Raw genomic sequence first — 23,592 nt, forward strand, 5'->3', positions numbered from 1 at the left:
CTCTATTTGTGGGAAAAAAAATTGTTTGGAAGCCACGTTACACGACCGCGCAATTGTCAGTTAAAGCGGTGCAGTGCCAAACCGCAAAAAGTGGTCTGGTCTTAAGATCTCCCCACCGCAATCAATTCTTGGCACACTGCAATTGGCTGGTCTGCCTTCGGCTCGCTTTTTGTATTGGGTATCGAGCATGATTTTTACCTGTTTCTTTTCATCAGAGCTTTGACTGTTCTTGCCCTCTTTTGGGTATTCCAGCTACTCTTGTCGCATTCTCTCAAACCTAAAACACAATCGAGCTAGAAGAGCGAGACTCTTTTTAAATTGGTCGCAGCAGGCCCAATCCGAGAACTGCATTCAGATATCCCACCAATAGAGTCCCAGAGAGTAATAAACTGTCATATGTTTTGACTCTTGCCATCTACAAAATCTGTTTTGATGTTTTGAGCCCTTAAAGACCTGTAATCGGTTACAATACTTTTGCTGTGTCTTTCCCTTTTAAAAATGTATCTAAAATTATTTGCCTTGCCGTCACTTACTGAAATATTCTTGCTTGTCATGCTGTCAGTCATAACACCATATCAAACTGTCCATAAACGGTGATCTAATCTATTGCAAGAGATCAGACCACAGTTCCCTGTTCTATAATGTGTCCATTTTATGTTGAGCAATCTTCTTGCATTAGCCTGGAAGAATGGCAAATCGAATGGAAACTTTGACTATGCCTCATCCTTTGCTACACAGTGGCCCTTCTACCGTGATGCAGGTCAGTCTTGGCATGATAAATGTATGATCTCTGTCCCGTTGTCTTTCTCTGGGGCCAGGAAGTCATGGTAGCTGACATTTGTTAAAGCCCAACTCCAGGGAAAGAAAATCAAAATCAAATTGAAATAGTGCATTGTGCTACCGTTTACTGTTCCCCTTGTTCCTTTGCCTTTGGAGCCTGTGTGAGAGAAGCCTGCCACTGAAAGTATAATCTTCAATAAAGTGTCCATGTCGTGTAGACCAGGGTGTCTCAACTCCAGTCCTCAAGGCCCACCAACAGGTCATGGTTTAAGGATTTCCCTCAGATGAAACAACTGTAGTACTAAGGCAGTGAAACTGATCAAATCACCTGTGCAAAATAGTGGAAATCCTGCAAACATGACCTGTTGGTGCCCCTTGAGGACTGGAGTTGAGAAACACTGGTGTAGACCATGACCTTGACACCAGAAGGACCTCCAGAAGTAAACAAGAGATGGATCAGGCTGACTATGAGCTGGTATGATTATAATGTCACTCTTGTGTCTGTTTTCATACATGCATGTCCATATTTTATTTATTTTTTCTCCTGTTTTTACCCTTTACTTAATCACTTCCTGACCGGAGCACGACGATGTACGTTGGCAGAATGGCACGGGCAGGCAAATTGGCGTACAGGTACATCCATTTGTATTTGCCGCCCTGGCATCGCGTGCGCGCCACCGGCGGTGCACACGTGTCGGTCGGGACCCCCGTGAGTCCGGTCGTGGGTCCCGCGGACTTCGCTGCAGGGATACATGCGATCGTCTCACATCTTCTACCTAGCAACAAGTGTGATTGGAGCAGAGATCAGTGTTCACTAACACAGCCCAACCCCCCACAGTTAGTAACATGCCCCTAGGACACACTTAACCCCTACACTGCCACCCCCTGTTAACCCCTTCACTGCCAGTGTCCTTTACACAGGAATCGTGCATTTGTATAGCACTGATTGCTGTATAAATGACAATGGTCCCAAAAATGTGTAAAAAATGCCAGATGTGCCCGCCATAATGTCGCAGTCACAATAAACCGCAGGGGTGATCAAATACCACCAAAAGAGAGCTCTATTTGTGGGAAAAAAAATTGTTTGGAAGCCACGTTACACGACCGCGCAATTGTCAGTTAAAGCGGTGCAGTGCCAAACCGCAAAAAGTGGTCTGGTCTTAAGATCTCCCCACCGCAATCAATTCTTGGCACACTGCAATTGGCTGGTCTGCCTTCGGCTCGCTTTTTGTATTGGGTATCGAGCATGATTTTTACCTGTTTCTTTTCATCAGAGCTTTGACTGTTCTTGCCCTCTTTTGGGTATTCCAGCTACTCTTGTCGCATTCTCTCAAACCTAAAACACAATCGAGCTAGAAGAGCGAGACTCTTTTTAAATTGGTCGCAGCAGGCCCAATCCGAGAACTGCATTCAGATATCCCACCAATAGAGTCCCAGAGAGTAATAAACTGTCATATGTTTTGACTCTTGCCATCTACAAAATCTGTTTTGATGTTTTGAGCCCTTAAAGACCTGTAATCGGTTACAATACTTTTGCTGTGTCTTTCCCTTTTAAAAATGTATCTAAAATTATTTGCCTTGCCGTCACTTACTGAAATATTCTTGCTTGTCATGCTGTCAGTCATAACACCATATCAAACTGTCCATAAACGGTGATCTAATCTATTGCAAGAGATCAGACCACAGTTCCCTGTTCTATAATGTGTCCATTTTATGTTGAGCAATCTTCTTGCATTAGCCTGGAAGAATGGCAAATCGAATGGAAACTTTGACTATGCCTCATCCTTTGCTACACAGTGGCCCTTCTACCGTGATGCAGGTCAGTCTTGGCATGATAAATGTATGATCTCTGTCCCGTTGTCTTTCTCTGGGGCCAGGAAGTCATGGTAGCTGACATTTGTTAAAGCCCAACTCCAGGGAAAGAAAATCAAAATCAAATTGAAATAGTGCATTGTGCTACCGTTTACTGTTCCCCTTGTTCCTTTGCCTTTGGAGCCTGTGTGAGAGAAGCCTGCCACTGAAAGTATAATCTTCAATAAAGTGTCCATGTCGTGTAGACCAGGGTGTCTCAACTCCAGTCCTCAAGGCCCACCAACAGGTCATGGTTTAAGGATTTCCCTCAGATGAAACAACTGTAGTACTAAGGCAGTGAAACTGATCAAATCACCTGTGCAAAATAGTGGAAATCCTGCAAACATGACCTGTTGGTGCCCCTTGAGGACTGGAGTTGAGAAACACTGGTGTAGACCATGACCTTGACACCAGAAGGACCTCCAGAAGTAAACAAGAGATGGATCAGGCTGACGGCATCATGTGACTGTGGATTCAGGTAAATAGAATGGGTGTTTGGATATGTTTTATTTTATGCTCATACCATTTGTTGGGGGACGGGGGGCGCTAATCTGAAGTTGGGCAGTAACAAACAAATGATATGGTCTAAAGCCATTTTCACACGTGTGATCCAGTTGGGTCCGCCTGTCTGTCTTTAGGTGGACCCAAACTGACCCTCCATTCTCCTCTATGCAGTGGCAGATGTAAACTGACTTGTGTCTGTTTACACCCTCCAATCTGGCAAATACAAATGGAAGATAATCTGTTCCCCTTCGTTTGACCGGATCGGAGGGCAGTCGGGTGTAAACTGACATCTGACTGCCCATAGAACACAGCGGAGCTCTGCGTAAGACTGTCATCCGCCCGCTCGGCTCAGCGCAAAGAGACTAAAGGAATAAAAGTCCTCAACTCAACAGTGTGGAGCCTTCTTAAAACAGAAGACATTCACACGTCTCTCTATTACCTGAAAGCAAGAGGACCCTTCCTCATTTCAGGGAGGTGGTTGTACTGTCTCCTTGGATCCCAAGCCCTACTCCATAGAAGCTATGGGTTCCATACACTGTACTGGTGAGCAAATGGCTAGAAACCACTGTGTGTTTGAAATAGATGGCTCTGATATTTGTTTATATTTGCCCTATACCCTAGCACTTCGGGATGTATATTTGGCGCATAAAGTTGCATGGCTGTGCCCTCTGTCCAAAGTAAGGAATAATCCTCTTATTTTTGGGATATGAGATGTGAGCAAGGCAAGCCAGCTAGCCGATAATGTGTGGAGGGTGCACAGAGCTTTGTTGGTGACTTACAGGCTCTGTTTTAATTTTGATCCCTTTCCAGCATGCCAAAATCCATTCTGTTATAGAGATCTCTGCTTTTCTAAAGGGGGGAAAAAAAAATGTAGAAATGTGTAAACTGTTCTTGTTCTGGCTGCAATAACTAAACTCTTCAAAAAGTGAAATGCTTGTCTTTGTCAGGCTAAATAATGTTTATTTTTTTTATTTTTCTTTAAGTTGTTCTGCTCTGTCTGGATTCACGTTGCAATCGATTGCTGTGTGTTAATTAATTCCCATGGTGGGCCTGAGCGGATGGTACATAATTTATGAAGGAATCCGTTACAATCATTTAGTCATAAATATTATTGCCTTAGCTCCTTCAGATGTTTCATTCGCTAGATTTAATCATTTTTCAGAATTAGCCAGTCTCCAATGGAAGCATTTAAGTTCTACTTGGCACTGATATTATTGTACAATTTAAAAAATCAAAAACACTTTAAAGGCTAAGTTCACATTATTTTTTATTTTTTTTGCAGGTAAAAGACAAGTGCTTTTTTATTTTATTTTATTTTATTTTATTTTATTTTTTTTGTAAAGCATTGCACCCGCTATCAGCAGATCACGGGTGCAATTGTCATGCTCTTGCACTGTCTGCCCATACCTTTGATGCAGGCAGGCAGTTATCGATGTCCAGGACTAAGAGTACTTGCCAGCACCCTCGCAGCTCATTGATGCCCCCTCCCCGGATATGTTTCCCACTTGCGTGATTGGACCACTGATTTTTTTTTTTTTTTTCCCCAGAAGTCTGCACTAAGATGAGTCAGATTTTAGACATCCCTGAAACAAAAATGTAATTTTTGGTGAGATACTCCCAATAGGAAATCGCATCTAAAGTGATGCAGGTCCTGTCATTTTCCTCATTAAAGCCCTGCAAGTGCAGCAGCTAGTGGTTAAGTAACCACTCCCATTAGAGTCACTTCTGCACATACAAACACAAAGGGATTTCTTCAGAATAACAAAGGGTAGGAATCTCCAACAAAGTTTGTCAAAATCCTTGTGATGTACATTGATCACCCAGAGGGGAATGATCTTTTTTTTCTCAAGTGGAGCTCACCTTTGAGCATTGTTTTTACTTTGGAATAATTGTAATTCATCTACCTAAATTGTGTGTGTGTATATATAATAATAATTTTCTAGCATTTATTTGTAAATTCCTACTTGCATCTTTTTATTATTGGATAAATAACATTTAGGCAAAAAAATGTTTTAACCCTTTACTGCCCTTTTAACAGATGCAGCCTGCTGGATTGAGTGGTCAGTGCAATTCTCTCAATGCACTTGACGGCAAGGTATGAGAATTAGGAATATGCATAGGTGCACATTCTTGTGTAATTAAAGTATTACTTGGGCTCGGTTTCCCTGTGCGAACTGCTGGGTGTGTTGGTTGTTAATGACACTCTCAAATCAGTTTGCATATCGTAGTGTGATCTGCAAATTAGGACAGGAATCGGATGCGATCCGATTCTGCTGCGGACCCAAAAAAAGGGTCCTATGTGAGTTTGGGCTGTGGCGATGCGAATACAGCCATACTATGTGGATGAATTTGCATAGCACGGACATTGCATGGGATTTGCACTGCAGTGTGGTGTGAATCACATTCGATCTTGCGCAATGTAGTGTGAACCCGCCCTAAAGGCAACATATTTTTTTTTTTTTTTTTTTTGTTTTGGATAGAGTGGAGAGGGGCTAGGGCACCTGTCAGTTTTAATTGCTGTTTTTGCCCCTGTTAAGGAGATTCACCCTCTCTATTTGCCCTGTTTACAATTCTCATCGAAAGTGCAAGTAAAAGAAAATCACAAATTTTGGGTTGTCCCCAGAAAAGTAATGGAGGGGAAATCTTCCTATGGGGTCACTATTTCTGGTGACCGGGGGGATCCTAGAGATTTCCTTAACTTGCAGGGATTTGCTCACACTTCCAGTTTCGGCTATGGGACAGGAAGTGAAAGGACATCTCCCCATTGGGACTAAGAGGGCAAAAATAAACCTTGCAGGGGTTCTAACCTTCCCTTACTCTATACAATATGGGAGAAAAAAAAACGTTTTGCCTATAGTTCTACTTTAAAGTTCTCACAGCATCAGTCATTTTACCTGAGGGCATTATTATCTAGGTTGCAGAAACCATCTTCCTACAGCAAACCATTCCATTCAGAAACTTTAGTAAAGAAGCAATAGTAATGCAAAGAAGGAACTTTTCACGCCGGCAATATTTTTGAATTGTCTTTTCAGTATCCTGAAATCTGGGACCTTCATCAGATCTTGTCAATGACCAAAATGACTTCCCTTTTGACAGATTCTGGATATGGTGATTAGTATAGGAAAGCAAGGTGCTATTGCTGCTGTGAAGTGTGGCAGCATCTGAGGTCGTAAATATATGGTTATATAATAAATAAAAAGATCATCGCTAAGCCTGATTTACTTATCATGCATTACTGCTAACATTTTAATGATCTCTATATAACTAGATTTTTACACGGGAAAGACAAACTGAACTTTGCTCTCTACATTACTAAATTGGCTCTCTGGATGTAACCTCATTAGAGGGGAGATTAGCAAGAAAAGTTGGCAGAAAAACCTCCATTTTGATAGGAAATATACAAGGATTGATTCATTGTAAAGTGCCAAAACCTAAATGTACTCCATAAATAGCTGCAGTAACCCTGCCTCCACCCGACTACTGCTGCCACAAGAACCAAGGGTTCTTTAAAGCATAACGACTACAGCTTTGCCATCTCTCTCAATTGTACAGGCTCCTCTCTTCTAAAATTGCTTACTCTGATTCCACTGCACACTGTGAGCTTATTACAGCTTGCATTAGAAACTGCAGCAAGTCGGAGGCTGCCTGATTTCCTGGCTGAAGAATATCCAGCATCTTCTAGTCCTTCTCCCTAGCCTTGCTTTCCCTAGTCTGCCTTTTTTACATTTTTTTTTTTTTTTTATTTCAAATATACAGTGCCTTGCGAAAGTATTCGGCCTCCTTGACCTTTTCAACCTTTTGCCACATTTCAGGCTAGAAACAAAGATATAAAATTTTAATTTTTTGTGAAGAATCACCAACAAGTGGGACACAATTGTGAAGTGGAACGAAATCTATTGGATTTTTGAAACTTTTTTTAGCAAATAAAAAAACTGAAAAGTGGAGCGTGCAAAATTATTCGGCCCCTTTACTTTCAGTGCAGCAAACTCACTCCAGAAGTTCAGCGAGGATCTCTGAATGATCCAATGTTGTCCTAAATGGCTGATGGTGATAAATAGAATCCACCTGTGTGTAATCAAGTCTCTGTATTAATGCACCTGCTCTGTGATAGTCTCAGGCTCGGTTCACACAGGACGCGGCACGACTTGCAGCGCCGCGACCTCAGCGGCGACTTGCAAAACGACTTCTGTATGGAAGTCGCCGCAAAAGTAGTACAGGAACCTTATTTCTAAGTCGGAGCGACTCGAGTCGCTCCTATTAGAACGGTTCCATAGTACAGAACGGGGGCGACTTGTCAGGCGGCGAAGTCGCCTGGACAAGTCGCCCCTGTGTGAACCGAGCCTCAGGGTTCTGTTGAAAGCGCAGAGAGCATCATGAAGATCAAGGAACACACCAGGTAGGTCCGTAATACTGTTGTGGAGAAGTTTAAAGCCGGATTTGGATACAAAAATATTTCCCAAGCTTTAAACATCCCAAGGAGCACTGTGCAAGCGATCATTTTGAAATGGAAGGAGTATCGACCACTGCAAATCTACCAAGACCTGGCCGTCCCTCTAAACTTTCAGCTCAGACAAGAAGACTGATCAGAGATGCAGCCAAGAGGCCCATGATCACTCTGGATGAACTGCAGAGGACTACAGCTGAGGTGAGAGTCTGTCCATAGGACAACAATCAGTCGTACACTGCACAAATCTGGCCTTTATGGAAGAGTGGCAAGAAGAAAGCCATTTCTCAAAGATATCCATAAAAAGTCTTGTCTAAAGTTTGCCACAAGCCACCTGGGAGACACACCAAACATGTGAAAGAAGGTGCTCTGGTCAGATGAAACCAAAATCGAACTTTTTGCCCTCAATGCAAAACGATATGTTTGGCGTAAAAGCAACACAGCTCATCACCCTCAACACACCATCCCCACTGTCAAACATGGTGGTGGCAGCATCATGGTTTGGGTCTGCTTTTCTTCAGCAGGGACAGGGAAGATGGTTAAAATTGAGGGGAAGAGGGATGCAGCCAAATACAGGACCATTCTGGGTGAAAACCTGTTGGAGTCTGCAAAAGACCTGAAACTGGGACTGAGATTTATCTTCCAACAAGACAATGATCCCAAACATACAGCAAAATCTACAAAGGAATGGTTCACAAATAAACGTATCCAGGTGTTAGAATGGCCAAGTCAAAGTCCAGACCTGAATCCAACCGAGAATCTGTGGAAAGAGCTGAAAACTGCTGTTCACCAGCGCTCTCAACCTCACTGAGCTCGAGCTGTTTAGCAAGGAAGAATGGGCAAGAATTTCAGTCTCTCGATGTGCAAAACTGATAGAGACATACCCCAAGCGACTTGCAGCTGTAATTGCAGCAAAAGGTGGCTCTACAAAGTATTAACGCAAGGGGGCCGAATAATTTAGCACGCCCCACTTTTCATTTTTTTTTTTTTTTGTTAAAAAAAAAGTTTCAAAAATCCAATAGATTTCGTTCCACTTCACAATTGTGTCCCACTTGTTGGTGATTCTTCACAAAAAATAAACATTTTATATCTATGTTTAAAGCCTGAAATGTGGCAAAAGGTTGAAAAGTTCAAGGGGGCCGAATACTTTCGCAAGGCACTGTAAGTGGTTGAGCTACAGTTTTAGCACTCTCCTTAACTTAAAACAGCAGGTAGAGGGGCTTGTACACATGATGTGCTTGCAGCAAACACTATATTCCATGCCATATTTAGTGGGCAGTACCCCCACCAAATTCACCCTAATCAAGTAAATGGGGATTTGCTGCAATAGCATGCATTGTGGCATGATGGTTAAGGGTTGACTCAGGCAGCGAGGAGGTGACATATTACCTCCCAGTCACCTGTCAACTGCCCTCTGAAAAGTGATTTACGGGACTGCCAAAGGGGCCTGAACTAAAGGGGGGGGGAAAAAAAAAAGTTGACAGCAATCTAAGATGCTAAGTGGGGATCTTGGAAGTAAAAGGCAAGACTCTCACAAAGAAGGCAAAGGCTATCAAAATATGTAAATGCTTGGTGTCCTCTATGGTTTATAATTTCCAGATCTACTGTATAATAGACGTTGCAGTTCAAAAGTACATTCGATTTACTAATTTAGTAAAAGCTTAAAGTGTTACTAAACCCGCAACAGTAAAATCAGTCTGTATATGCAGTAAAGCATGCTTGTTATACTCGCTGTGGAACCTAAGGGGTTAATCCTCTGCGTTGTGTAAAAAAGGCTGTTTGATACGGTCTTCTCTGATCCTCTCCTTCTTCCACAATCCCCAATAAATCGCTGTATAGTACAGAGTCTTGGGGATCTGTTTAGTTTGAAGTGTATTTGCTAGATGTGTTTTTTTTTTTTTTTTTTTTTTTTTCTTGGGAGAGTGCATATGACCAGCACTGTCCAGGGAGAGGGTCAGAGGTCCTGCATCCTCATAGGACAATAAGGGGGAATGAAAACTCCTCCTACATGCTTTAAAGAGGAAGTTGTCTCCTATGCTTGGTTTGTTCCTATAGGTAAGCCTATAAGAAGGCTTACCTACAGGTACTGTGTAAATATCTTCTAAACTTGCACCGTTTAGGAGATATTTACTGTATAGTCTACAGATGGTATTTATTGGTGCATGCGCTCTGAAGCAATGGCTGTCTTTTCAGTTTCTTCAGAGCCTTGTGCCATGACCAGCGGCTCCCACACACATGCACAGTAATGACGTCGTTGTGGTTATGGACACACAACCCTGTAGCCTGCGAACCCGGAAGAAACACCGGGGAAGATGTCAGCTGTTCATGCAGTGTGCGGGCGCCGCTGGAGGGCTTTGTTCCAAGGTAATCATTTCATAATGAGCTAGTATGCAATGCTTAGAGGAAGGTGTGTGTGTGTGTGTGTGTGCGTGTGTGTGTTTTTTTTTTTTTTTTTTTTTTTCCTTCTTTCAAATGTTTTTATTGAAGGGTTTTTACAAGAACAATGCACGTAATAACCAGTTATCAATTTTTTCATACAAAGATCTTACAATGAGCATATTTGTAAGAGCACATAGCATATACTGTATGTAATCAGATATGAACACCCTCTAGACACCACAATTGGGTTCAAACCATGTCGAGGTATGGACTACCCCCCCGTGTCGTTTCTGCTTGCAAACTCTAATAAATTTGTAGAATCAATATCAGAACAGAAATGGCAAAATAACAGAATGGCAAATGTGAATCTACACATCCTGTAATATACCGGTGATCACAATGGCTAATAGACAGGGAGAAGAGCTCAAGAAATGGGAAGGGAATTAGGGACTCCATTCTCCTCTGCTTGGGGTGTTTTGGGGGTTTGAATCCAGTATTTAGGCCGATAGTTTGAGCAAATTTGTCTGTTACAAAGTGGTGCCAACGGCCCAAATCATATTAAATTTGGATTGTTTTGTTTGGTGGACAAGCTTCTCCATCTCTGCGGGGTTTTTTATGCGTCAAAGCCATTCTCCTATCGTGGGAGGGTTGAGATTACGCCAGCGACGCGCTACACAAATTTTTTGCTATGTTGATCATATGTATGGCTAGAGAGCAGCTGTATATTTTAAGCGAAATGGAGGAGTGATGTAGCAGGAATTGTGGGAGAAGTCGAAGGAGAATGTCGTGATCTGGTAAAACAGTGGACCTCATTCCAAAAAGGTTGGCTTTGTGGACACAGCCACCAGATGTGTAATAGTGAACGTTTAGCGACGTTGCATTGCCAACATTTGGGCAAAACCTTAGGGAAAATCTTATGCAATTGCAAGGTAGTCCTGTACCACCTTGAAAGAATTTTAAATCCATTTTCCTGTGTTGAAACATTAACTGTTCCTTTGTGTATGCACTTATGTATATATATTTTTCCCATTCCTCTTCTGTTAAGTCTAGGGAGAGTTCTTGTTCCCATTTGCTTCTTACTTTATTGGACTTGGGGTTGTGATTGGAGAACAGCCTGGAATATGTGTTGGAAATTAAATATCTTTGTGGTTCCTGTTTGCTGCAGATTGCTTTGAATGTTGTTTTTTGGCAAGGCCAATGTGGGATAAGTTTAGGATTGGTTAGGAAATGTCGGATTTGGACGTAGGTCCAAAATGGAAATGTGTGCATTGTTGTGTGTTTTTTTTTTTTTTTTTTTTTTTTTTTTTTTTTTTTTTTGTTTACAACCTCTTTAACCAGACACTGATAGAAGTCACAATACTGCTGATGAGAAAAGGTATTTAGCAACAAAAAAATTGCATTTCCATGTACTGTGGGAGACCAGATATAGTGAATGCAGGCTCCTGGGTTTAGTAACACTTTTAAGTTACAAATTCTGCTTTCCTGGAGAGCTAAGAGTTGGTCAAGCCTGAAGTTTAACTTGTGCTGTCTTGAAGGTGTTAAAAATGAAAGAATACATTAATCTGCAGTTATCGGGCTGTTTATCATTTTTTTTTTTTTTGTTTTTTTTTTTTGTTTTGAGGAGTATTTATGATACAAGATACAAAAAAAAACTGAGATAAGATAATTAAAATATCTATTTTAATTATCAGATAGAGCTGTGTTAAAGCTGCCAAAAGCTTAATTATAAACTGTTATCCTTCACTTTTTTTCCCTCCCTTCCCCTGGAGGAATTATAGCAGAAAATGTATTCAGGAAATTATGGCATTTACTGTGGAAGCCTCATTAAGTGTGATCAATGAAAACTTATTTTATTTTTTTATTTTTTTTTTCTCTGCAGGCATTCAGCAGTAGAGGTCAACACAGCATCTCCTACACATTATCCCGAAATCAGACAGTTGTTGTGGAATATTCTCACGATAAAGACACAGATATGTTTCAGGTACATTTTACTTGGGAGTATTTAAAGAATGTGTGCATTATCAAATGGTAATTTATATCGCCACCTCCCCTTTAGTGTCCAAATAGAGGCTACCGTGTTATGTGATCCATCGGAGTGTAATTCAGGCATAGCCAGTCAGTCAGTGGCTCTGCTTGAAAATGGATCCTACCCATTGGCATCCCAACATTAGGTAAGGCTTAGGATTTCATTAAATAGGCGCTCCAATTGAAATAGCTGGTTTTCAAACAGCGTAGTGGACACTGCTTAAAGCGGAGTTCCGGCCACAGAATCTTTTTTTTTTTTTTTTTTTTTTTTTTTTTTTTTTCTGGCATCCCCTCAAACTGCAATAATAACACACATAAACTATATGTACATTTTCTAGTGTATAGTAAGCAGATTATTTTTTTAAAATCTTACACTTTTAGAGGGTTGTCTTCTGGCCGTTGCCATGAGTGTGGGCATATAAAGCCCAATCGCAACCTCTTCCGATTGAGAGGTGCATGCTGGGTAACCAGCATGCACCTCTCGCTCTCTCATGCATGCGCGATGCTCCGGTGGCCGATTGTTTAGCAAGCTGTCATAACAATGGGCGATGGAGGAAGATCCTGCCCCATTGTTATGGCAACGTAGATAACGTTATCTATGCAGAGAAAAACCAGGAAGCCTTATCCTTCCAAGCAGCTCAATAATTTGCAGCACTTGGTTAAGACTAAGAATTCCTGAGATCTTGGCACAAATACTTTTTATAATTATGGGGAAAAAAAAATATATATATATATATATATATATATATATATATATATATATATATATATATATATATATATATATATATATATATATATATATATATATATATATATATATATATATATAAATTATATTCTCCAAACACGATAGATATAACAAAGGGCTTTGTTCCCTTTTTAAAATGGCCTTGTGATCCGCCTTAAATCACGTAATTTCCTGTCAGGAAATAATGCAATTTTTTTCACACAGTCCTGGCCATGGACTCCTGTGAAATTACTAATTTCACAAGAGATGGAGGAAGTGATGTGGAGCCAGAAGTGGCAGATTAGGAGCCGCCACCTAACAGGCCACTTCTGGTAAGTCTAAAACATTTTTTCACTGCAAATGTTAATAAAGGACTGGGAAAATGTGCAAATAGTTTTCAGGGTAGAACTCTGCTTTAAAGAGTACAGTATGTTACCCCAGCATTTCATATTCCTAATGCCTGTTGCACTATGTACTTGTGTTTAAAAAGTATCCTTCTTTTGTGTGAAATTCCTGGTGATCTTGCCAGTTACCCTGCTTGACCACACCAAGCATAGAAGCATATCAATTTCCAGTGTGGTCAGTTTTCTTGCTGTTCTGGAAGCGCAACCTGTCTGTCTTCCAATGGCCAAGACGTGTTGAAAACGGAACAAAATGTGAGGATGTTTATCCATGTGAACTTCCCCTCCCAGCAAGCAAGCTAGCGTGCTTAGTGGTGTGCACAACACTGCGCAGCATTACAGGCCTTCCCAGACAACCATCCAGAGTACTGTGTATTGAAGGCGTTTCGAGAGTCACGACCACCCAGAGCACAGTGTGCATTACAGGCATCCTCAGACCACCGTGAAGAGCAAGACTGTGTAGCATTACAGGCCACCTTGGACCACTGTCCAGAGCAGCACTGTGCAGTTTGTTCAAACCTTAATACCATAAATAATGGCATTTATTTTTTTTTAACTCCAGGGGTATATAATGAGTTCAGAAATTTTAGAGAAATTCTTAAATTAATGCGTTACAATTTAACAAAACCCATTTGATTTTAGTCTACTAAAATGTACTGCAGATTTTAGTCGGCTAAATAAGACTAAAACAATGCAGGTGTCTAAAATGCGAGTAAAACTAAAAGGGCATTTCAGTCAAAAGGTTATGACTAAATTTGATGCCAAAATGAATGCTGCTCGAGTGTGCCTACAATGGTTGAAATCCTGTACACTTAAAAATTAAAAGGGGGGAAAAAAAAGCATTCAGCTAGCGCTGTTCATAGTGGGCGGGTTTGCATATCTGTTACTTTCCGTGGAAGATGACTAAAGAATGGGATGAGACCGCTTTGGGCGGCAGTGGGGTTCCAGCTATAATTTGTATGACAGTGCAGTTTATGAAAGCAGTGCTTGGTATGAGCAGGCTATTAACATTTCTTGTGTTTCAATTTTTTATAAATCTTCTCTGCAATTTTTAATACTGGGATAAGTGGCAAGGTGAGCGCTAATTAATTGTAATTCTTGCAAAACAATCCATGCTGATTAGCATTTGAGTCATTAAAGCAGAACAAACTCACTGATTTAACAATTTCCCAAAAGGAGGACCAAGTTAGAAATGTTCAATAAATGTTATTAAAGCTGTAAAAATGAAAAGCCAGCAGCTGCACATACTGGACACCTGCCTGTCTTGGAGTCCAGCAATGTTTGCACTACAGCTGATGCTTCACGCCGGGAACTCTACTGCGCATGCATAAGGCTCTGCTCCTCTCTCCTACTGGCCTGGCGGCTGGGGAAGGAGGGAGCCCGGGCGGTGACGTCAATACCTGCGGCTGAGGCTCCAAGAAGTGGGAACAGGATACCTGTGAAAGACAGAGATCCTGCCCCCCCCCCTCCCCGAAAGGTGCCAAATATGGCACCGGGGGGGTTGTGGTACAATGAGCGGATCTTTGCTTTAAATCTTTAAACATACCACTTTTCTGTAGTGTTTTCATTTACATTCTGCTTACTAGTTCATGCTACATTCAAGGCATGTCTCTAGTGATAACGATCACATGATCGTGTGCTTATGTCAACCAGTCTTTCAAGCCCTCAAACGGTGAAGTCCTAGATGATCACGTGTTCATCACCATAACTGCAAGTCTAAATGCAGGCCAAGTTGGCATTGTTCTTGACAGATAGGGGTTGATTTACTAAAACTGGAGAGTGCAAAATCTGTTGCATTTGTTCATAGAAACCAATCAGCGTCCAGGTTTTATTGTCAAAGTTTAATTAGACAAGCTGAAGTTAGATTCTGATTGGCTATCATGCACAGTTGCACCAAGTTTTGTACTTGGTAAATGAGCCCCATAGATTTCAGTTTCACTTTAAAAAATGTTAAAGGCAAAATTAAATCTGATATGAGTGATGAGTACTATACTGCATCCACAATCACTGATCTTTAACCTCACTCATCCTGTGGCCCTCCCTTTTTTGACTGGACGTCATCTGATGTCCTTCAGAACAAGCCATTTATGCGCACCCCGAGGGGGATGCAAAGCATCTCCGATCATGGTAAAGGCGCTATGACCATACGATCAGCTGTGTCCAATCTTACAGCGTGACTAGGAAGTTCTGGTTATCGTCATTCCTCTATTCATGCTGACAGTGAGAGAAGAGGAGAAGCCGGTAAACGGCTCTCCTGATGGGGGGAGGGGATGTGCACTGATGATCAAGGCAGCCCCATCAGTGATGCCAATCAGTGCCGCATTTGAGTGCCTGTTAGTGAAACCTCATCAAGGAAGCAGAACACTTATTTACAAAATCGTATAACTGAAACAGAAAAAACTTTTTTTTCTTTTCATTTGTTAAGCAAAAACCCAGTGGTGATCAAATACCACCAAAAGTAAGCTCTATCTGTCTTTAAAGAAAATGGTGTAAATTTTGTTTGGGTACAGCATTGCATGGCCACGCAATTCATTCAAAATGCAACCGCGCTGAAAGCTGAAAATTGGTCTGGATGTGAAGGGGGTCAAAGTGCCCTGTATTGAAGTGGTTAAAAAAAAAATCCACAGAAGTGGTGCCTGACTTTTCTCAGAGATACAAACCAAAGGACTGCCTTCCTCTACTTCAGTGGTCTCCAAACGGTGCCCCGGTGGCTGGATGTGGCCCTTTGCGTGCCTGCATCCAGCCATTGGGGCACAAATCTCCCACTGATACGAGACATTATTCTGCCAACTGACATACACAATAGGGCACCATTTCTCCCATTGACATCAACAATGGGGCACTATTGCTCCCAATTATACCAATGATGGGGCACTATGCCTCCACCTAATATCAAATGTGGTGTTTAATCCCACTGAGGCCAGGAAAATTTCCACTCCCGCTGGCCACAGACCGGCCTTTCCAGTTTGCAGGACAAATCAAAAAAAAAAAAACTGGACTAGAATGTTTGGAGACCTCTGCTCTGATTCGATAGTTGCCTGTATTTACTGTGTTATTGATGTGAGCCCAGCTGTATGTATAAGGCTTGCTGTCACAGTAAAGGAATCATATATGTTAATTTTTCTTTTTTCAGATCGGAAGGTCAACAGAGAGTCCAATTGACTTTGTAGTGACGGACACAATTTCTGGTAACCAGAATGACGAGACTCAGATCACACAAAGTACCATTTCCAGGTTCGCTTGTCGAATAGTCTGCGATAGGAATCTACCATATACAGCTAGAATTTATGCCGCAGGATTTGACTCCTCCAAAAATATATTTCTCGGTGTAAGTGTCCGTCATAAGCTACGAGAGTTCTTTTATTTACATGTTTATATTTTTGATTATACAATGAATGCATGAGGTTAGGGGAGACGTTTTGTTAGAATATGTCTTCTGTGTAGGACACCTTAGGAACAGTGCATATAAAGTTATTGTACACTTGAGACTCATGGAAGTTCCTTCTAAAATTATGGAAAAGCGCACTATGCTGTTCAATAATGCAAGCCCTAGGTGAGAACATCCAAGCCTAGAGATGGTTGTTTGTGCTCTTTCTCAAATCTCTCTTGGTTTTTTTTTTTGTTTGGTTTTTAACGGGGGAAAAAAAATGCATAGCCTTTTGCTGTTTATACTGGAATATGAATTCTTAGGAGAGAACACTGAGGGGGTAGGCACAGCAGGAAGTGAGAAAATGCTAGGTTTCCCATAAGAGTTCAGAATTTCTAGAGCTTTTGGAGTCCCTTGTAGGCACCAGAAGAGAAGGCAACCGATCCCTCTGCTAGATCCATGTACCGTATTTATCGGCGTATAACACGTGCCGGCGTATAACACGCACCCCAAGTTTAGGAGGGAAGGGGAAAAAAAAAACTTACATTTATATGCCCATTAGTGTCATCTGCAGCCTTGTCCACCATTGTAGCCTTATGCAGCCTTGTCCACCATTGCAGCCTTGTCCACCATTGCAGCCTTATGTAGCCTTGTCCACCATTGCAGCCTTATGCAGCCTTGTCCACCATTGCAGCCTTATGCAGCCTTGTCCACCATTGCAGCCTTATGCAGCCTTGTCCACCATTGCAGCCTTGTCCACCATTGCAGCCTTATGCAGCCTTGTCCACCATTGCAGCCTTATGCAGCCTTGTCCACCATTGCAGCCTTATGCAGCCTTGTCCACCATTGCAGCCTTATGCAGCCTTGTCCACCATTGCAGCCTTATGCAGCCTTGTCCACCATTGCAGCCTTATGCAGCCTTGTCCACCATTGCAGCCTTATGCAGCCTTGTCCACCATTGCAGCCTTATGCAGCCTTGTCCACCATTGCAGCCTTATGCAGCCTTGTCCACCATTGCAGCCTTATGCAGCCTTGTCCACCATTGCAGCCTTATGCAGCCTTGTCCACCATTGCAGCCTTATGCAGCCTTGTCCACCATTGCAGCCTTATGCAGCCTTGTCCACCATTGCAGCCTTATGCAGCCTTGTCCACCATTGCAGCCTTATGCAGCCTTGTCCACCATTGCAGCCTTATGCAGCCTTGTCCACCATTGCAGCCTTATGCAGCCTTGTCCACCATTGCAGCCTTATGCAGCCTTGTCCACCATTGCAGCCTTATGCAGCCTTGTCCACCATTGCAGCCTTATGCAGCCTTGTCCACCATTGCAGCCTTATGCAGCCTTGTCCACCATTGCAGCCTTATGCAGCCTTGTCCACCATTGCAGCCTTATGCAGCCTTGTCCACCATTGCAGCCTTATGCAGCCTTGTCCACCATTGCAGCCTTATGCAGCCTTGTCCACCATTGCAGCCTTATGCAGCCTTGTCCACCATTGCAGCCTTATGCAGCCTTATGCAGCCTTGTCCACCATTGCAGCCTTATGCAGCCTTGTCCACCATTGCAGCCGTGTCTATTTTATTTTTTTTAAATGCCGCCGCCGAGATACAGAGCTGGATGTGTATCTCGGCGGCGTGCGGCCGTTCTCGGGCAGCTTTCGGCCGTTCTCGGGCAGCTTTCGGCCGCCGAGAAGGGCCGAAGGCGGCCGGAAGCTTCCCGAGAAGGGCCGAAGGCGGCCGGAAGCTGCACAGAGACTCAGAATTTCGGAGGATCAGCGTACAACACGCACCCACGATTTTCCCCTGCTTTTAAGGGGGGGGAAGTGTGTGTTATACGCCGATAAGTACGGTATATGTCCGCAGTGATTGATATCTGTAGTCATCCTTAAAGTGGAACTATGCTGCATCTGAGCACCATAAACCAAGAACACTATTTTAATTTTTAAAAACTCCATCCATGTCTCCATGCTTTATTTTGCTGGAAAATATCGGTGGTCATCCTTTAAGTGGAACTACACTGCATCTGAGCACCTCAAATCAAAAACACTATTTAAGTCATTTTGTAATATTCAAAGCAAACTCCCCCATCCTCCCATGTCTCCATGCTTTATTTTGCTGGGAAATTAAGTTGAGAAACACGCCCTAGCATTTCTAACCTTGGCCATCTTGAGTAAAGGCAGATGATCCGTGTAGCTTTTCCTTCCTGGAATCCATCTGCCCTTACCTCAGTCATGCATGTAGGAGGGTGTGCTTTGTTGTGGAAACCCCTCCTCCCCTTGTGAAGACTCCTGGAATGTATGACATAATTTGCTTAGGCCTGAAACCAGGAAGTAACTGAAGAAATGTAAACAAAAAAGTTTAAAATCAATAAATATGATATACATTCCTATCTATTTACTAATCCTAGCAGCATAAGGATTCAAAATAGTGTTGACTAAGAAGGTGATGTTCCACTTTAACCTCCTCGCGCCCGCCCTATAGCCGAATGACGGCCGTAGAGCAGGCGCCTTCGTTCGGGCGGTCGTCCCTGGACGGCCCGATGTTTACTTCCGCAATGCGCGCCCCCGCGGGCGCGCATCGCGGAAGTTCTGTGTTCGCCGTGTCCCCCGGGGACAGGCAAACACAGATCGCTGTAAACGGCCAATCACAGCGGCCGTTTACAGCGTGATCGGCGTGTCCAATGGGAGATGATCTCATATGTAAACATATGAGATCATCTCTCGGCGCCGCTCTCCCTCCTCGCACAGACAGTGCGAGAGGGGAGAGATGAACGGCTGCAGCGGCAGCCGTTCTGCCTGTGGGATAGAAAAAAAAAAAAAGTAAAAAAAATAAATAAAGTTCCATCCTCCCCCAGCAGTGCCATCTGCCGCAATGCCATCTGCCGCAATGCCATCCGCCCCAATGCCATCCGCCCCAATGCCATCCGCCCCAGTGCCATCTGCCCCAATGCCATCTGCCCCAGTGCCATCTGCCCCAATGCCATCTGCCCCAGTGCCATCCGCCCCAGTGCCATCCACCCCAGTGCCATCCACCCCAGTGCCATCCGCCCCAGTGCCATCCACCCCAGTGCCACCTGCCCCCAGTGCCATCCACCCCAGTGCTACCTGCCCCCAGTGCCATCCACCCCAGTGCTACCTGCCCCCAGTGCCATCCACCCCAGTGCTACCTGCCCCCAGTGCCATCCACCCCAGTGCTACCTGCCCCCAGTGCCACCTGCCCCAGTGCTACCTGCCCCCAGTGCTACCTGCCCCCAGTGCCACCTGCCCCCAGTGCCACCTGCCCCCAGTGCCACGTGTCGTCAGTGCCATCAGTGCCACATAGTGCCATCTGTCATCAGTGCCACGTATCAGTGCCACGTATCAGTGCCATTTGTCATCAGTGCCACCTGTCAGTGTCACGTGCCATCTGTTGTCAGTGTCACGTGTCATCAATGCCACTTATCAGTGCCATCTGTCATCAGTGTCACGCGTCATCAGTGCCATGTATTAGTGCCATCTGTCATCGGTGCCACGTTTCAGTGCCACGTGTCTTCAGTGCCATGTATTAGTGCCACATGTCATCAGTGCCACGTATAAGTGCCACGCGTCATCAGTGCCACATATTAGTGCCATCTGTCTTCAGTGCCACCTGTCATCAGTGCCACGTATAAGTGTCCTCATTGCCACGTATCAGTGCCATCTGTCATCAGTGTCACGTGTCATTGTCCTGGTGCTTCAAAAGTGTAATAAATAGTCAACAAGTTAGATGTGTAATTTATGTTCCTAGAACACATGATGGCGCTCCCTGCATGTTGGGCCTCTCTATGTGGCCAGGCTGTGAAAAAGTCCCACACATGTGGTATTGTAATACTCAGGAGGAGTAGCAGAATTTATTTTGGGGTGTCATTTGTGGTATACACATGCCATGTGAGAGAAATAACCTATTACAATGACAATTTTGTGGAGAAAAATAAAAAAAATGAAAAATCTTAATTTTGCAAAGAATTGTGGGAAAAAAATGACAACATCAAAAAGCTCACCATGCCTCTTACTAAATACCTTGGAATGTCTACTTTCCAAAAAGGGGTCATTTGGGGGGTATTTGTACTTTCCTGACTTGTTCGGGTCACAAGAAGCGAGATAGGCCACCAGTACATCAGATGTGATCAGTTTTGTGCGATTCGCACCACAGCTTGTAGACGCTCTAACTTTCACAAAGACCAAATAATATCCACTAATTTGGGTTATTTTTACCAAAGACATGTAGCAGTATAAATTGTGACCAAAATTTATGAAGAAAAATTAATAATTTGCATAATTCTGTCACAGAAACAAAGAAATATGCGTTTTTTTTCAAAATTTTCGGTCTTTTTTCATTTATAGCGCAAAAAATAAAAACCCCAGAGGTGATCAAATACCACCAAAAGAAAGCTCTATTTGTGGGAAAAAAAGGACAAAAAATTCATTTGGGTACAGTGTTGCATGACTGAGTAATTGTCATTCAAATTGTGAGAGCACCGAAAGCTGAAAATTGGTCTGGGCAGAATGGTGTTTAAGTGCCCAGTAAGCAAGTGGTTAAAGTCCATATATACCATATAGTTTAGGGGCACTCAGATGACCCTAGGTGTTCTATGTGCTAGCTTTGAATATGAATCCTCGGTGGAAAAGGTTTCTTTCTACTTCTAGGGTATGTCTCTACATGAAGTGTGCTCAGTGTAAACCACTGTTTTCTTCTACTTTTAGGAGAAAGCAGCTAAATGGAAGAATCCTGATGGTCACATGGATGGACTAACCACCAATGGTGTTCTTGTAATGCATCCCAAAGGAGGTTTCACTGATGAATCCAAGCCTGGTGTATGGAGAGAAATTTCAGTCTGCGGTGATGTGTACACTCTCAGAGAAACCAGATCGGCTCAGCAAAGAGGAAAACTTGTAAGACTTTTAGCTTAGTTCACTTCAACTCTTGTAACTTTTATGCCTTTTATGGACCAGAGAAAGTTTTCTATTTCCACTAGGGACCTGCTTATTTGGTGATAACTTTGTCATTAATTGCCATTCTTTTGTTAATATTTTCTTGCAAATATTTTCTGTGTAATCTATTTGGAGAAAAAAATCGCTGTTCCCATGTACACAGAACTCTGTGATTGAACACAGCCAATCAGTTGCCAAACCTGTGCTGTGTCCAATCACAGCATGGGTAAGCTCCAACGGTAAGCTACAAAAACTGTAGCTGATGACTTTCAATAAACAGCCACTCGTCTGTCCAGGGATCCAGTGCCATCCTCATCCAAGCCATTTTCTTCAACCGCCCCCCCCACCCCCTTTGGTCCCTGGCGCTGGCATCTTATCTGGGCAGCCAGCTGTGATTGCTTGCTGCTTCACAGCCAGCTGCCCAGTGCACATACTTTGTGACTGGGACCTGTGATGTGTCCCCGAGGACCGCGAGCAGAGAGGGGAAGGAGAACGTCCGCTCAGATCGCCTAGGCAATCCAGCAGAAGTGGAGTGGGCACCTGCTTTTAATCTATCTCCCTCAAAGCACATTTTTAGTTCTATATGCCTATCCCACATTAATGACTGCATGATCACAGGTTTTTGCAGGTGTACATGATGAATATATGCCTATGTGGGCAATAATCTTAATTTTTTTTTTTTTTTTTTTTTTTTGTAGGTGGAAAATGAAACCAACATTCTACAGGATGGTTCTCTTATTGACTTATGTGGGGCTACCCTGCTTTGGAGAACAGCAGATGGCTTGTTTCATGCACCAACTCAAAAACACATCGAAGCCCTGAGACAGGAGATAAATGCAGCCAGACCTCAGTGTCCTGTTGGATTAAACACTCTTGCTTTTCCTAGTATGAACCGCAAGGATGTAGTGGAAGAGAAACAGCCTTGGGCTTACCTTACCTGTGGCCATGTGCATGGATATCACAATTGGGGTCATCGAAGTGATGCAGAAGCCAACGAGCGGGAATGTCCCATGTGTCGAACAATTGGACCCTATGTGCCTCTGTGGCTGGGCTGCGAAGCTGGCTTTTATGTAGATGCTGGTCCTCCTACACATGCTTTCGGCCCTTGTGGACATGTGTGTTCAGAGAAGACTGCCAAATACTGGTCTCAGATCCCGCTTCCTCATGGTACCCACGCATTTCACGCTGCCTGCCCATTCTGTGCGACACAGTTGACTGGCGAGGAAAGCTGCGTTAAACTTATTTTCCAGGGACCCATTGACTGATGCTATTTATAACAAATATTAATGTTTTGTTAATAAAAATGAAAACAAAAAGATAAAAAAAATACTGTGAACATTTTCACCACTAATACTAGAATTTACCTTTTTTATAATTTTATTAAAGGGGATCAAATTATAAAATTACTTTTTTTTTTTTTTTTTTTTTTCTCAGATTTCTCAGATGTCAATACTTTGGCATGCATACCAGCGGCTTAAACATTGACATTTTTTTTTGGTCCAGATTGTTATATTTGTAAACCAATTTTAATACAGACCCTTTGAAAGGTAATTGTTTTGCGATTATTTTCACTAACGTGCTGTTAAGCTGAAATGTTTTAATGTGCATCATTCTTGAGAACTGGAGATATTTAGGAGGGGATTGCAGTATGACAAGTGTGTTAGAAGAACTTCATGAAAACACAATTGCTCTATACCCCAATGCAATCTCTATCCTTTGGTCTTTAGAGAAAACCTAGCATGAAGCAACGTCCATTCCCGCATCATGTGTTTTCTCCAACGCTGTTTCTCAATAGTGTTAAACTCCCTGAATTTTTTTTAATTTTTTTTTTGTCCTGTGTCCCATTGGAAAGCTGTTAGCTTTCTGTCATAGACCAGTGTTTCCCAATCTTGTTTATAATCGAGGCACCCTTTGGAATTGTGCACAGTCCTGGGGCACATGAGTCTGAGGGTTTGTACACACCAGACGGTGTCGCTGGACGCACATGCTTTTGTGCATGTTTCAGCATGTCACTTTTTTAAGGAGACTGCTCTATGCGTTTGAAACGCACAAAAAAGTGTTGGCATGATTTCTTAAATCGTGTTGCACCAAAACACATGGTACTGCATTCTGTTACAAAAATCCTCCCTCCTAGCACAAAAATCCCCCCCCCCCACTTCCAGGTGACC

The 23,592-nt window shown here is 42.9% G+C and overlaps 1 protein-coding gene across 2 annotated transcripts in view; it reads left to right on the top strand.

The window, feature by feature from the left end:
• Positions 1-22,975, top strand: part of PELI2 (pellino E3 ubiquitin protein ligase family member 2) — a 129,590-nt gene extending 106,615 nt beyond the window's left edge. Inside the window, exons 3-7 of one of the 2 annotated variants that reach the window (XM_077464428.1) lie at positions 5,174-5,230; positions 11,838-11,939; positions 16,248-16,442; positions 21,197-21,385; positions 22,123-22,975. In XM_077464428.1, the coding sequence (XP_077320554.1) occupies positions 5,174-5,230; positions 11,838-11,939; positions 16,248-16,442; positions 21,197-21,385; positions 22,123-22,689 (1,110 nt within the window). In that variant the 3' untranslated portion in view covers positions 22,690-22,975. The remainder of the gene's footprint in view (positions 1-5,173; positions 5,231-11,837; positions 11,940-16,247; positions 16,443-21,196; positions 21,386-22,122) is intronic. The other variant, XM_077464429.1, reaches the window with a different exon arrangement.
• The last annotated feature ends 617 nt before the right edge of the window (positions 22,976-23,592 follow it).

Source organism: Lithobates pipiens, unplaced genomic scaffold (assembly GCF_037356315.1).
Source record: "Lithobates pipiens isolate NorthernLeopardFrog02 unplaced genomic scaffold, aLitPip1_a1.2 Scaffold_30, whole genome shotgun sequence".
NCBI lineage: Eukaryota > Metazoa > Chordata > Amphibia > Anura > Ranidae > Lithobates > Lithobates pipiens.